The sequence below is a fragment of the Acomys russatus genome, chromosome 29, assembly GCF_903995435.1.
Source record: "Acomys russatus chromosome 29, mAcoRus1.1, whole genome shotgun sequence".
NCBI classification, from domain to species: Eukaryota; Metazoa; Chordata; class Mammalia; order Rodentia; family Muridae; genus Acomys; species Acomys russatus.
Window position 1 is genome coordinate 29,428,988 of NC_067165.1, and position 13,765 is coordinate 29,442,752.

At 44.1% G+C, this 13,765-nt stretch overlaps 1 protein-coding gene across 7 annotated transcripts in view; it reads right to left on the reverse strand.

Annotated features, from left to right (window-relative positions):
* Nucleotides 1-13,765, reverse strand: part of Srrm1 (serine and arginine repetitive matrix 1) — a 38,008-nt gene that overhangs the window by 14,265 nt on the left and 9,978 nt on the right. For 5 of the 7 annotated variants that reach the window (XM_051172144.1, XM_051172142.1, XM_051172149.1 and 2 more), the window contains 6 exons: nucleotides 12,951-13,154; nucleotides 10,842-11,030; nucleotides 10,513-10,632; nucleotides 7,350-7,624; nucleotides 1,221-1,301; nucleotides 715-801 (listed from right to left, as the gene is read on the reverse strand). In XM_051172144.1, coding sequence (XP_051028101.1) covers nucleotides 715-801; nucleotides 1,221-1,301; nucleotides 7,350-7,624; nucleotides 10,513-10,632; nucleotides 10,842-11,030; nucleotides 12,951-13,154 — 956 coding nt within the window. The remainder of the gene's footprint in view (nucleotides 1-714; nucleotides 802-1,220; nucleotides 1,302-7,349; nucleotides 7,625-10,512; nucleotides 10,633-10,841; nucleotides 11,031-12,950; nucleotides 13,155-13,765) is intronic. The other 2 variants (XM_051172146.1, XM_051172145.1) reach the window with 1 other exon arrangement.

The window sequence follows — 13,765 nt, forward strand, 5'->3', positions numbered from 1 at the left end:
TCATCTGCCTCTGCCTCCTGAGTGTTGGGATTAAAGGCGTGTGTCATCACTACCTGGGCAATTATCTTATTTTTAATAACATTGGGAATAAAGCCCAGGGCTTTACATACAGTAAGCTGTATACTACCACAGAGCCATATTCCTAGCCAGATTTGTACTTTGATAACAATATAACAACTTAAAAGAAAAATTTAAGGGCTTAAAATAACAAAGAAAGAAATATACAGTGGCCGAGACAAAGAATTAAGGGCCAAACACATCTGAAGGCAAACGACCTGCCCTCAGAAGCAGAGTTGCTCAGTGGTTAAGAGAGATGGCTGCTCTTCTTTAGGTTCCGGCTCAATTCCCAGCACCTACATGGTGGATCATAATGTCTCCAACTCCAGATCCCACAGGATCTGATACCCTCTTCTGGCTTTCTTACATGTAGGTAGGTAAAACACTCACATGCTAAAAACTAAAAACAAAACAAAAGGTGGTGATGGTGGTGGGGGAAGCTGGTCTCAAATTCACCACGTAGCCAATGACTGAACTTTGGGGCCTCCTGCTTCTGCCTCCCCAGTGCTGGCATCACAGGCGTCTCCGGGTTTGCTGTTTGAGACTCTTACTGTATAGCCTTCCTGCCTCATACTCCACAGGAAATCTTCTGCCTCCCCCTCCCAAGTGCTGGGGTTTCAAGTGTGAAGGTGCAAAGCACTTTCTTATTGTCCATACCAGATGAAGACTGCTGGTTCTGTCGCCTGTACTGTCGCCTCTGCTGCACAGAATCAGCTGCAGCCATTTTGCTGCCTTTGTCTTCTTCTGAAAGATGGATGTGTTTAGAAAGTGCTGTCAGTAACACATGGGTAATGTGGCTCAGCTGAGCATGAACACAGGCACTTCAACTTTTATCAACTACTACGCATCAACTTTGTGACTAGAGGTCAGGCTGAAAGACAGGAATTCTGAAACATTTTAGCTGGCTGTCAAAACTCAGAATTACATCCAAATATAGAAGAAAAAGAACGAGGTTCAGATGAATAAATAACCAAACTGAGCAGACTTAAATGCTAGGCCTCGCAATCTCAAATGGTATGTCATCACTTTCAGCTCTTCTCCATTGCAGTGCCCTGTACAGCCAATCTCCAACCCCAGCAAATAATCAAATATGAAAAAAGTAAAACAAAAACAATCAACAACAACAAACCAACCAACCTCTAGAAAATTATTACCCGACTTACCAGACTCAGACAACTCCACTTTTCGAGGCTTAGGGGCTGGTGAAGGTGACTCTCTTTTCTCAGTACCTTTATGTTTTGTCACTAAAAAACAAGAAGGAAAAAAAAAAAAAAAAAAACCAACCAACTCATACACAATAAAAAAAACAATGTATTAATAGTACAAAATGGGTGTACCTATTCACATGAAAAACTTAAACATGGAAAGCTTCTCATAGTAGTTCAACACGGTGAGTATGAAGCCTGCATTGATTCCTCAACGCCCATACAATAAACAGCTGGACGCAGGGGTATGTACTTCAACCCCAGCACTCCTACAGCACGGTGGGAGGTGAAGATGAGAGAATGGCCTGGAAATCTGTTTGTGGGCCAGCTAGTCTGGAGTATGTACCACAGAGAGACCATGTCTCATCAAGGTAGAAGAGGAGAATCAACTCACAAAAATTCCTTTTTTCTCTCCAGACAGGGTTTCTCTGTGTAGCCTTGGCTGTCCTAGAACTCTCTCTGTAGACCAGGCTTATAGGTATAACATTATTGTGTAATTCAAATGCCAAATTCTGTATCTCCTCAATCTGGTTCCAAGTCTTGTTCTGAGAATCTCCTGTCTCAGTGTTGTATAAACTCTACTCCCTAATTGCCCACTGATATGCCAATAAAGTAGCTTACAGCCAGCCGCTGAGCAGGGGAGAGAATAGGGCTGGACTTCCTGCCATCAGGGGAGGAGGAGTTAGAGGACATAGGGGATTCAGCAGGGGATTGAGCCATGGGTCGATGTTCAGGAGAGACCAGAAGAGAAAGCTCAGCAGGGAAAGTCACAAAGTGCAAGTATGTCTGGGATGACTAATGAATTTTGATAGGGTATCTGATGAAAATACAGTTGTAGCTTGTTCAATATTCTGAGTTCTGCCAGACTATAGGCTAGTAGCCATGAGAACTAGAAGCCTAACACCTCAACCTCATCTGTTAAGGTAATCAGTGAGAGATTGGTATATTATGACACACAGTAAACAACTCTCTATCCTCGAGCTACGTTCTTGTAGTGAATGACTCTATCAACATTGTTTGGCTAAACCACTGAGTTGAGTAGATGCTTTTCTTTTTGGTTTTTGAGACAGGACTTCTCTGTATAGACTTGGCTGTCCTGGACTCACTTTGTAGACAACAAGGCTAGCTTCACAAAGATCTGCCTGCCTCTGCCTCCAGAGTGCTGGAATTAAAGGCATGCGCCACCACTGGCTGGCTTGGGTAGATGTCATAATACCTCATATAGTAACAAGGGCTCCAGTGATGCTCAGTGGTCAAGAGCAAATGCTGCTCTTACAGAGGATCCAGTTTGGTTTGCAGCACCCACATGAACAGCTCACAGCCACCTGTAACTTCAGCTCCTGAGCTGATGCCTCCTCTAGCCTGTAGACACCTGCACAGTGTGTATATACCCTACCACAGAACATACATAATTAAAAATTCCCAATAAAGAAGGAGGCTGTTAGGACTGCCGGCCTAGATTACATGAATAGATCTCATTCCCAAAACTTTATTATAAACCAAAATCAAAACCAAACCAAACCAAACAAAAAAGGCAACCCTCCAGGCCCCACATCAAAGTTACTATCTCAGAAGACCAAAACTTAAAACTACCTAGCAGGGTGCACTTGTTTGGGTGCAAGAAGGCTTTAAAAAAAAAAAAAAAAAGAAACATCAAACAGTCAGGCAGAGGTAGTGCTCGCTTTTAATCCCAGAACTCAGGAGGCAGAGGCAAGCAGATCTCTGAATTCAAGGCCAGCCTGGTCTACAGAGTGAGTTCCAGGACAGCCAGGGCTACACAGAGAAACTCTGTCTCAAAAAACAAACAAAAACCAAAACAAAAGCAACATAAAACAATGTGGTTGCCCGGCGTGGTGGTGCACTTTGGGAGGCAGAGGCAGATGGATCTCTGTGAGTTCGAGGCCAGCCTGGTCTACAAAGAGAGTCTAGGACAGCCAGAGTGGTTACACAGAGAAACCCTGTCTCAGGAAAAAACAAAACAAAAAACCATGTGGTTATTCCTACAATATAGTTGGTGCGTATCTACTGAATAAATAAAATAACTAAACTGTAACACTGCTTTTACATCTGGAAAAAAGGTCTCAGTATTGTCTGGCCGCAAACTGGTAACACAGGAATTAAAGCAGTACACCATCACTGGTGTCGGCAGCAGCAGCAAGCCTTTAATCCCAGGGCACTTGGGAAGCAAAGGCAGATTTCTGATTTCTGAGTTCAAGGCCAGCCTGGTCTACTGCATGAGCTCTAAGGGGCTACAGAGAGAAACCCTGTCTCAGGGAGGTGTGGGTGGGGTGCACCATTCTAGCCAACATTAGATATTTTGTTAAACAGTGTGAATAAACACATGGGAGGGCTTATCCTGACTTAATGTCTCATTAATATCTTAAGTAAAATAGCCTTTTATGGTTGTTGTTTTTTTTTTTTTTTTTTTTTTTTTTTTGGTTTTTCGAGACAGGGTTTCTCTGTGTAGCCTTGGCTGTCCTGGACTCACTTTGTAGACCAGGCTGGCCTCGAACTCACAGCGATCCGCCTGCCTCTGCCTCCCGAGTACTGGGATTAAAGGCGTGCGCCACCACGCCCGGCTCCCTTTTATGGTTGTTACAGCATACATTTTATCCTACTCCAGCTAAAGCATATTACAAATAACAAGTGTGTTTCTGGTTTCTGTAGTTTTCCTTAATTTTTTTTGTTTAATTTATTCAGATTATATCCAGATTGTTATCCCTTCACTTCTATCTTCCTGTTCCCACCCTCCCTCCTCTTCTGCCCTATTCCCCACCACAGGCCTTTGACAGAGGGGACCTCCCCGCCCCCACCATGAGACCTATCAGGTCTCATTCAGATAGCCTGCTTCCCCTTCCTCTGTGTGCAGCCAGGCCTCCTCTCCAAGAGGAAGTGAACAAATCAGGGGCACCAGAGTTCATGTCAGAGGCAGTCCCTGCTCTCCCACAGCTGTGGAGAATGAGCTGTCCACTGGCTAGATCTCAGTAGGGGGTCTAGGTTTACTGCATCCATTGTCCTTGGTTGGTGCAACAGTTTGTACAGGGCCCCCTTAACGGTGTCCTTGTGGTTTTATATTTTTTCTAAATGAGATTTTCCCCCTTCTACTTACTGTATTATGTTAATGATGTTTTAAGAATTAGCAGGGTATGGTGGTGCACACCTTTAATCCCAGCACTCGGGAGGCAGGAGGCAGATGCAGGTCAATTTCAGAGCTCAAGGCCAGCCTGCTCTACAGAGTGATTTCCAGGACAGTCAGGGCTCTGTTAAACAGAGAAACCCTGTCTTGAGGGGGGGGGGGGAGAATTTAAGGGGCAAATCATTCCAGCATGAAGTCAAAAATCCAAGAAAGCAACTCTAAAACCATTCCAACAGTCCTATTAATTATTAATCTGATTGCTCAAAAGATAACCAGAAATACATTCAGTGTCCACAGAGCACAATTTAGAGTTTAGCTGATTTAAAAGGTACAGGCCATGCCAAGACACCTGACTAAAGAACACGCTCATGCAGTACCCAGAGCATGGCTGATTCTAAGGTCCTCCAAAATACCCACAGATGGGGCTGTAAACTGTACTCCCAATAATTACCTACAAATCCCGCCACCTCTTTCCTTATTCTCATTAGCCCATTATCAACAACAGATACGAAGTTCCCCAGTTAACATCTGCTCTATGAAATGGAAACAGGAACTCTGTTCTGTTAAAGCAGTGCCACAGTCCTCCATACCGAGACCCCAAAGTGGGGTACCTAGTAGAGAAGCCAAAGAACTCCACCCAATACCATCTTCCTCCTAGTCATCACACACATTTGGGGGCAGCAATGTGACAATTTTCACTGTGTAACCAGAACGCTTCCTAGGTGACCTTACCAAAGTCACTTAACCAAAGGACCAGACAAAAGGTCTTTTCTAGTTCTCAAATTTCAACATGAGGATCACTTCCACATAGCTCAAACCAATTTTGAGCTTCAGCGAACATAAACCAAAGTAATCTGTGCACAGTACAACAATCTGCCTTCAGAAACTTGTCGCAAGGCCAGAGTACAACCAGTCTCTGTTGCCTAGAACTGACTTAAGTACAGGCATCTATTACATGTGTACTAGGCATGCGTCAAAACAGGAGCTTGGCATCTGTGGAGACTCAGAAAAAGGAAACTAATAAATTCCAAGCTGGGGGGCTGGAGAGATGGCTCAGGGGTTAAGAGCACTGCCTGCTCTTCCAAAGGACCCAGGTTCAATTCCCAGCACCCACATGGCAGCTCACAACTGTCTATAACTCCAAGATCTAACATTCTCATACTAAGGCACATAAAAATTAAAATTAAATAAAATATTAAAAAAAAAAAAAAATTCCAAGCCGGGCGTGGTGGCACACACCTTTAATCCCAGCACTTGGGAGGCAGAAGCAGGCGGATTGCTGTGAGTTCGAGGCCAGCCTGGTCTACAAAGACCAGGACAGCCAAGGCTACACAGAGAGACCCTGTCTCAAAAACAAAGACAAACAAACAAACAAAAATCCAACAACACCCCTATTTTAACAGTCAATTCCTTTCATTCAAGTAGTTTAAAATAATTCTTCTATATTTTCCCAAAATAATTGTGGGAACAACTAAAGAGTATTTCCTCCCCAGAGAGCTTCCCTTCCTCTTCCCCCAGTTTCTTTGTGTAGCCTTGACTGTCTTGGAACTCACTTTGTAGACCAGGCTGGCCTCGAACTCAGAGATCCGCCTGCCTCTGCCTCCGAGTGCTGCAATTTACAGGCCTGCGCCACCACGCCCTGCTCCAGAAGGGCTTTCTAGCACTAACCACAAGAAATATGTACAGGGAAAGACAAGTACGTAGAGCAATGAGCATTAGATTAGGACATGGTAATGGACTCAGAGAGGCTGAAATGTGCTCATTTTTATATAAAGTAATATAGTGCATGCTAAAAAAAAACCCAGCTGTCTTAAATAACCACATCTTACTTGGTTACTGAATAAACTTGATAATAAAATTAAAAAATGATTTGCACTTTTACTTTTATGGCCTGCCATTCTCTTCCCACTGAGCGCCCTCAGTGTAAAAGGTTTAGAAAGCACAGCTAGACTGAGCTCATGGTGCACCCTTGTTATCTAAGCACTTGGGCAGTCAATGGACTCAGAATGCAACTCTCCAAAATCCCAATTAAAAAAAAAAAAAAAGATTTGCTTATTATGTATACAGTGCTCTGCCTGCATGTACACCTGCAGGCCAGAAGAGGGCATCAGATCACATTACAGATGGCTGTGAGCCACCATGTGGTTGCTGGGAATTGAACTCAGGACCTTTGGCGGCACTCTTAACCATTGAGCCATCTCTCCAGCCCCCAAAATCCCAATTGTTACAGCAGCTTCCCAATCCTCTTAACCCTCCACGCACCTTTCAGGCTGCCCCTATTTCTCCAGTCCTAGCCACAAAGACATTTTTCTCCACGTTTAGTGCTAAAACAAAACCCAATAAACCAGTTTTCACACAGACTAACAAGAATTCTACACAAACCCATCTACTGAACAGAGTGAGGACAACATCCAGGAACGCTGCCTGGAGCCTAAATCCATCCATCAATAAAATAAATCAGCCTTTAAGAGGACACCATGTCCTTCCCTTGGGAGTATAAATATGACCAAAAAGAATAACAGAACACAAAGTCCTCAAAAAGATATCAAACAAGGGCTAGAGAGATCAAACAAGGGCTGGAGAGATGGCTCAGAGGTTAAGGGCACTGACTGCTCTTCCAGAGGTCCTGAGTTCAATTCCCTGCAACCACACGGTAGCTCACAGCCATCTGTAATGAGGTCTGGTGCCCTCTTCTGGCCTGCAGGTGTACATGCAGACAGAGCACTGTATACATAGTAATAAACAAATCTTTTAATAACAACATCAAAAGACACCGTAAAACAAGCCACCGTGACACACCACCTCACTTGAGCAAAGCCCTGAGAACAGAGAGCAGGAAAGCCAAGCCAACCTACAGTATCACAGAAAAAGTACTGCCCAGCTGCTTCTGACGGTGGCAGGAACACCGGATTCACCTGGATGTCAAAGAGAACAAAATGCTCTGTTTGTACCTTTACCCGAAGTTCTTCCCGGAGACACCGAAACCCGACTTTTTCTTGTACGGTTTGACTGCTGAGGAGTTGGGGAATGGCGAGTTTTGGGTGGTGGAGTCGCTGGAGATGACGGCCGGTGCCTTCGCCTTGGAGGACTTGCTGAAGGTGATAACCTACGTGTTTTCCGAGGGGGGCTGGATGTCCTCTTGGGAGGCTTCTTTGGTGGTGACCGGGAACGAGATGAAGAGGACGACGAGCTACTTCCAGAGAGGGATGCGGAAGAACGCCTCCTTCTGCAGAAGAAAGCATCACGTCACTACCCTCATCCCTAGCAAGAATGTCTTCACAGTATGGACAATGTGCACAGAAACACAGCTATCTTTTTTATCCAACTTTTGAGTTTATGTAGCTAAGTACATAAATTACTTCAAAGAAATTGGAAACAAAACCCTAACCTAGGTCAGGAAACAGCTGTTTCTGAGAGTAAATACACATAACTCATTGTGGTTGTGTTGGAGCTGTGAACACAGGAACCAAGCAGCCTCTCCTTCAAGAGTGAGATGGGGGTGGAGTCTGCATGGCTTTGGGGGTGAGAGCACTGCTCATTCAGAGTGATGCCAAGCAACTTTTGCGTTTCACTAAACATGTGTAAGATTTGAAATTCATTTAGCTACATAAACTTAGAAGTAGGGGCCTCTCGAATTCTGCGGCAAAATCTGTGGTTAAGTTCTGTTGCAATTACGTGTACCTGCAGAATTCATCTTTGGCAGAAGAATTCCTGAGAACCTGAAAAAAAGAAACCCTACCTTAAGTGTGAGATTTAAAACTGGCTGAAAGGGAATCTTACACAATCTGCAAAATACCGTGACTGTTAAACAGTTTAGTTTGCACTAGTGAGACCTAATGTTTGCCAGACTCCAATGTAAGAAACCACTGTCTCCGCTAAGAGTGTACTAAGGACGACGGCGTTACTTCTCTCTGAAAGTGTGATGCTGCAATTCCACCACATACATCATCTGTCCTGTTCACCAGCTGCGACAGCAATGCTACATATTTAAATATCAATCCCTCAATAACACTCCCCAAAGAAGAACGGTTTTGCTGTTGTTGCTGTTATTAAAGTATGGGTCTGAAAGTCCTACCCGTCAAGAAAAAACTCGAAAGAGTTACTGGATATTTTCCCATTTTCTAGTTGCTGTGGTCGTCTGTAAAGAATAGTAACAGCTTTTCCAGGGCTAGGAGTGTACTTCAGAGGGGGAGCACATGCTCAGCCGGAGTGAGGCCCTGGTTAAACCAGGAGCAACAAGGAAGAATAGACATCAAAGTTCTGTCCAAATGGATTTGAAAAGCAAGCCTGGGCAATGATCAGTAAGGCAGAAAAGCTCCGTTCCTGTGCACCAGACCTCTACTTTGAGTAAAGGTAGGTACAGTCTTATTGTTATATTCAAAATAAAAAGGTTTTATCTTATGTCCATTTTAGAATGATTAAGCAATCTAAACATTTCCATAATGTTTAAAATGAGTTAGTACTATTGGCTGATTTAGATGCATGCCTGATTGCTTCAGACATAGCCATAGCAAACTATTAGTAACTGCTCTATCTAGGAATTATAGGAACTTTCTTTTTGTTACCTCTGAGTAGTTAGAAAAAGTTTCATTACAAAGGGTGGCAGAAGCCAGGTATGCTGGCGCACACCTTTAACCCTAGCACTCGGGAGGCAAGGAGATCGCTGTGAGTTCAAGGCCAATCTCGTCTACAAAGTGAGTCTAGGACAGCCAAGCCTGCACAGAGAAACTCTGTCTTGAAAAACAAAACAAAACAAAAAAAAACCAAACAACAACGGGTGGCAGAGATGAGTTAACGGGTAAAGCATTAGGGACTCTCCAGAGGACAGTTTGGTTCCCAGAAACATAGGGCTCCACAACTGCCTGTAACTCCAGCTCCAAGGATTTGGAGGCCTCTGAAGATAGCTGCTGCACTCTATGCACATATCTATATATTCTTACTTAAAAAAAAAAAAAAAAAAAAAAAAGACACTGTAAAGGTACTTGCTGTGCAAGCCTGGTAACCCAAGTTCAATCTCTCAGATCCACAAGTTATTGCATGTGTATACACATGCAAAATAAGCTAAGTTCTTAAAACTTAAGATAAAAATCACAGATGGTTTTTTTAAAAACTGGTAAAATGACCTGATTAGTTCTATAGTCAGTTGCCTTTCAGAAGCAGTAGCGAAAATCAGATGGAAGGGAAGCAGCTCAGGGCAGAACAGCTCAGGAGTTACGGGCACTTGTTCCTCTTACAGAGGACCTGTTCCCGGCACCTACATAGCAGCTCTCAACTATCTGTAACTCCAGTTCCTAGGATATCTGACACACTCTTGTCTTCTGGGGATTACTGTACACATGTAGTACATAAATCCAAGCAAAACACTTTGTAACAGGACAAACACACACACAGTTTTCTAGGTGTGGGTGCGCGTGCACCTGTCTGACAGTGTCTTACGTGGAGGATGCCTTTGACCTCCCGATCCTTTTCCCCCTCCCTCCAGTGTGCTGGGGTCGTAGATATGAAACACCATCCTGGGCTGGAGAGATGGCTCAGTGGTTAGGAGCACCATCTGCTCTTTCAAAGGACCCTGGTTCAATTCCCAGCATCCACATGGCAGCTCACAATTGTCTGTAACTCCAAGATCTGACACCCTCACACCAATGTACATAAATTAAAATTAAAAACAACAACAACAGAACCAAACACCATCCTTAGTCTGCACAGTCCTGAGGATCACACTCAGAGTTCCAGGCATACACAGCAAGCATCTTACAAACTGAGGCACACCACTAGCCCTCAGTTCTGTTCTGTAGAAGAATTTTAGTGAGATCTTAGAAGGAGCTAGAAAACCAGTGAACTTCTTTGCCAACACTAGATCTTTCTTTCCTTTTTTGTTTTTTTTGAGACAGCTTATGTGTAGCCCAGCTGACCCCAAACTCACAGTGATCTACCTGCCTCTGCCTCCCTGGGACTAAAGGCGTGCGCCACCACCGCCCAGTTTAGAGAAGTGCTTCAGGCTGTTTAGAAGACATTCCCAAGTATAATTTCTGAGATCTGTCTTCCAGCAGACAAAAAATAAAATAAAATCCTGACGTTATACCAAGGATCACCCTGACATTAACAAAATCTCACCGTCTCCCTGGAGACCTACTCCTCCTGTGCCTGGGTGGAGGAGGCATCCGTCTTGGTGGAGTTCGTCTTCGTGGAGATGGTCTCCTTCTTGGGCTTGGCCGCCTTCTAGGAGAGTACGATCTGCCATAACAAACAGAATTAGGCCCCAAATAAACCAAGGACAAGGAGTTCCTTCACACCAATTCTCATCTGCATCAAGACTTCCACTCATGTAGATTTTATGGCGCACAGAAGCATGGACTTCGTGTAAATGCAGAGAGCATTCCCTATGACTTTGAAAACCAGCACAATCAACCTGACTGTACACTCACCCCAGGAACACAACATACCTCGATCGGGATCTGTGTCGCCGTCTTGGTCTAGTATGGGAAGGTGATCGAGAACGGGTCCGAGATCGTGATTTGGAACGTGACCGAGATCTTGGTCGGATTTTCTCCTTTTCCTTTTTGGAATTTTTTTCTGGAGAAGGTTCTTTGGGCTCTGGTACAGGCTCAGGTTTGGGAGCTTTCAGGATGTCACTGTGGAAATAACATTTTGTTTTTCCCCTACTCTTCTCAGAATCCTACACCAATACAATAAAATGACCTGGTTTCTCTTTTTAAAGGATTTTCAAGGCTGAGCAAAATGGCTGCCTTTAGTAAAGTATTTATGTGTAAGCTTGACCACCTCAGTTCAATTCCCTTGAACATATGAAAGTTGAGAGAGTTGTGTTCTTAAAAATATGACCTAAAGCAGGGCATGGTAGTACACGACTTTAACCTCAGCACTCGGGAAGCAGAAGCAGGTGGATTGCTGTTGAGTTCGAGGCCAGCCTGGTCTACAAAGTGAGTCCAGGACAGCCAAGGCTAAAACAGAGAGACCCTGTCTTGAAAACCAAAACAAAGAAACAACAAAAAAAAATGTGACCTGTTCCCCACTACCAGCAAATTACAAAGAAATTAACAGATATAGGTCACCTTCCTTTAAAAAGTTTTCAATTCCAGCTCTCAGGAGGCAGAGGCAGGTAGACTGCTGTGAGTTTGAGGCCAGCCTGGTCTACAAAGCGAGTCTAGGACAGCCAGGGCTACACAGAGAAACCTTGTCTTGAAAAACCAAAAAAGTTTTCAAAATTTCCAAAGACCTCTTGGCTTCAAAAAATAAGGACACATCAGAATTCAGTGAGCAACAAAGATTTTATATCCCTTTTCCATGTGTGGGACAAGGACTATGGCTTCTGGAGTTCACAAAGCTGGACCCCTGGGAGCCTTTGGATCCACAAAGGGGAAGAAGCGAACTAGATCCAAAGACCACAGACAAAGTCCAGCTGAGACAGCACCCATTCCCTCACCTACTGGACCATCATACGTGTAACCTGTGGATAGCAGAGCACAGTCACTGTGAATGGTCGCATGTATGTGGTGTCCACAGCTGCAGGGGCTGTAGTGTTGAAGACTGCATGCTGCCTGGCCTGTGGACTATGCCATGTGCTGTGTAGCTACTCCATGCTCAAGCCTAAGGCAGCCATGGGGCACAAGATGTTCCCACTGAAGAGGGAGTGGCTTTCACTTGGTATATTTTGTACAAGCAAATAAATCTCTTTATATTTGGGGTTGGGGTGTGGTGTAAAAGTGGTTTAAGGATGTAGGTCAGTGACAAAGAATGTACAAAGCTCTGGATTACATCTCTCGACTATAAAAGCAACAAAGCCCCAAACAGCAATCTGTCCACAATATATAAGCCAGTAAGAAAAATCAAAATTGGGCTGGAGAGATGGCTCAGAGGGTAAGGGCACTGTCGGCTCTTCCAGCGGTTCTGAGTTCAATTCCCAGCAACCACATGCTGGCTTACGACCATCTACAATGAGATCTGGTTTCCTCTTCTGGTGTACATGAAGGCAGAACACTGTATATGTAATAAATAAATAAATCTTTAAAAAAAAAAAAAAAAAAAAAAATCAAAATTTAAAAAAAAAAAAAAAAAAAATCAAATTAGAATCTATAAAAATTTAAGGCCAGGCGTGTTGGCGTACGCCTTTAATCCTAACACTCAGGAGGCAGAGGCAGGCAGATCACTGTGAGTTCGAGGCCAGCCTGGGCTACACAGAGAAACCCTGTCTCAAAGAAAGAGAGAGGGAGCGGGAGAGGGAGAGAGGGAGCGGAGAGAGAGAGAGAGAAGAGGAGGAAGAGGAGGAGGAGGAGGAGTGGGGCATGGTGGCACACGCCTTTAATCCCAGCACTGGGGAAGTAGAGGCAGTTTGATCTCTCTTTGAGTTCAAGGCCAGCCTGATGTACAAAATGAGTCCAGGACAGCCAAGATAACACAGTGAAACCCTGTCTCTAAAAACCACAAACAAAACTATCTGAAAGGAAAATAAGCACTTTGTTTTGAAGTTAGCAACGCACATTTGCAGGAGGCATGAAAAGCCTAAAACATGATTATGAACAGTGTTGGGAACATGCCTTGTAGACGTGGCCTCCTGTACTGAAGAGTCTTTCGTTCTCACTGATGGTTCTGGGAGCTCAGGAGATTTCTCCTTCTTTTCTGGGGCAGGGGAAGGGCTCCGGCTCTTGGTTCTGTGACGGGGAGATCGAGAGTGACTGCGCTTTCTCTCTCTCCTGACAGGGGAAGATCGTCTTCTAGGGGAAGGAGATCTGGATTTGCGTCTAGGATGAAAGCAATTTTTTCAGATTTTTGAATAATGTGGTTTGGAGTAGACAAAGGGAAAATCAAGGATTAATCTTTTAAGTTACCCACTGTTGTCTGTATCTGAGAAGTTTCACATGGAAACAAGATATCCATTTCATCTACTTGAGAGGGAAAAGGCCAGAGAGAACTAGAAGGACAAGCAGACAGAGGTAACAGCCTCACGCACCAGTCAGAAGGAGAGGCACTAACTTGGGTTGGTTCTCAACTCATCCCAGTGTCATTCAAAGACAAATGCCTCAGATGAAAAAGCTTAAAGCAACCACTTCCTTAACAATAAATCCACCCTACCAAAATACAGGATTTAGGTACAGACAGCTCACATCACAGATGATCAGGAAGAGCCTCAAGCAGAAAAACGGATGGTGCAATGCAAGCAGTTTGTTCTTCAAAAGAAAAGAACAACGCCAAATTTGCAGATAGATAACTCTTTATTAGGGAGGCCCTCCTTCCTTTTCAATTGCAGTGTGCCTAACTTGAACGTGTTTGTATTTTTTAACCACTGTTACGCTAACAGCACGGCGGCTCGCACTCAGCCTCAGAGGCTCTGCTTCTGTGAGTACTGGGAGAA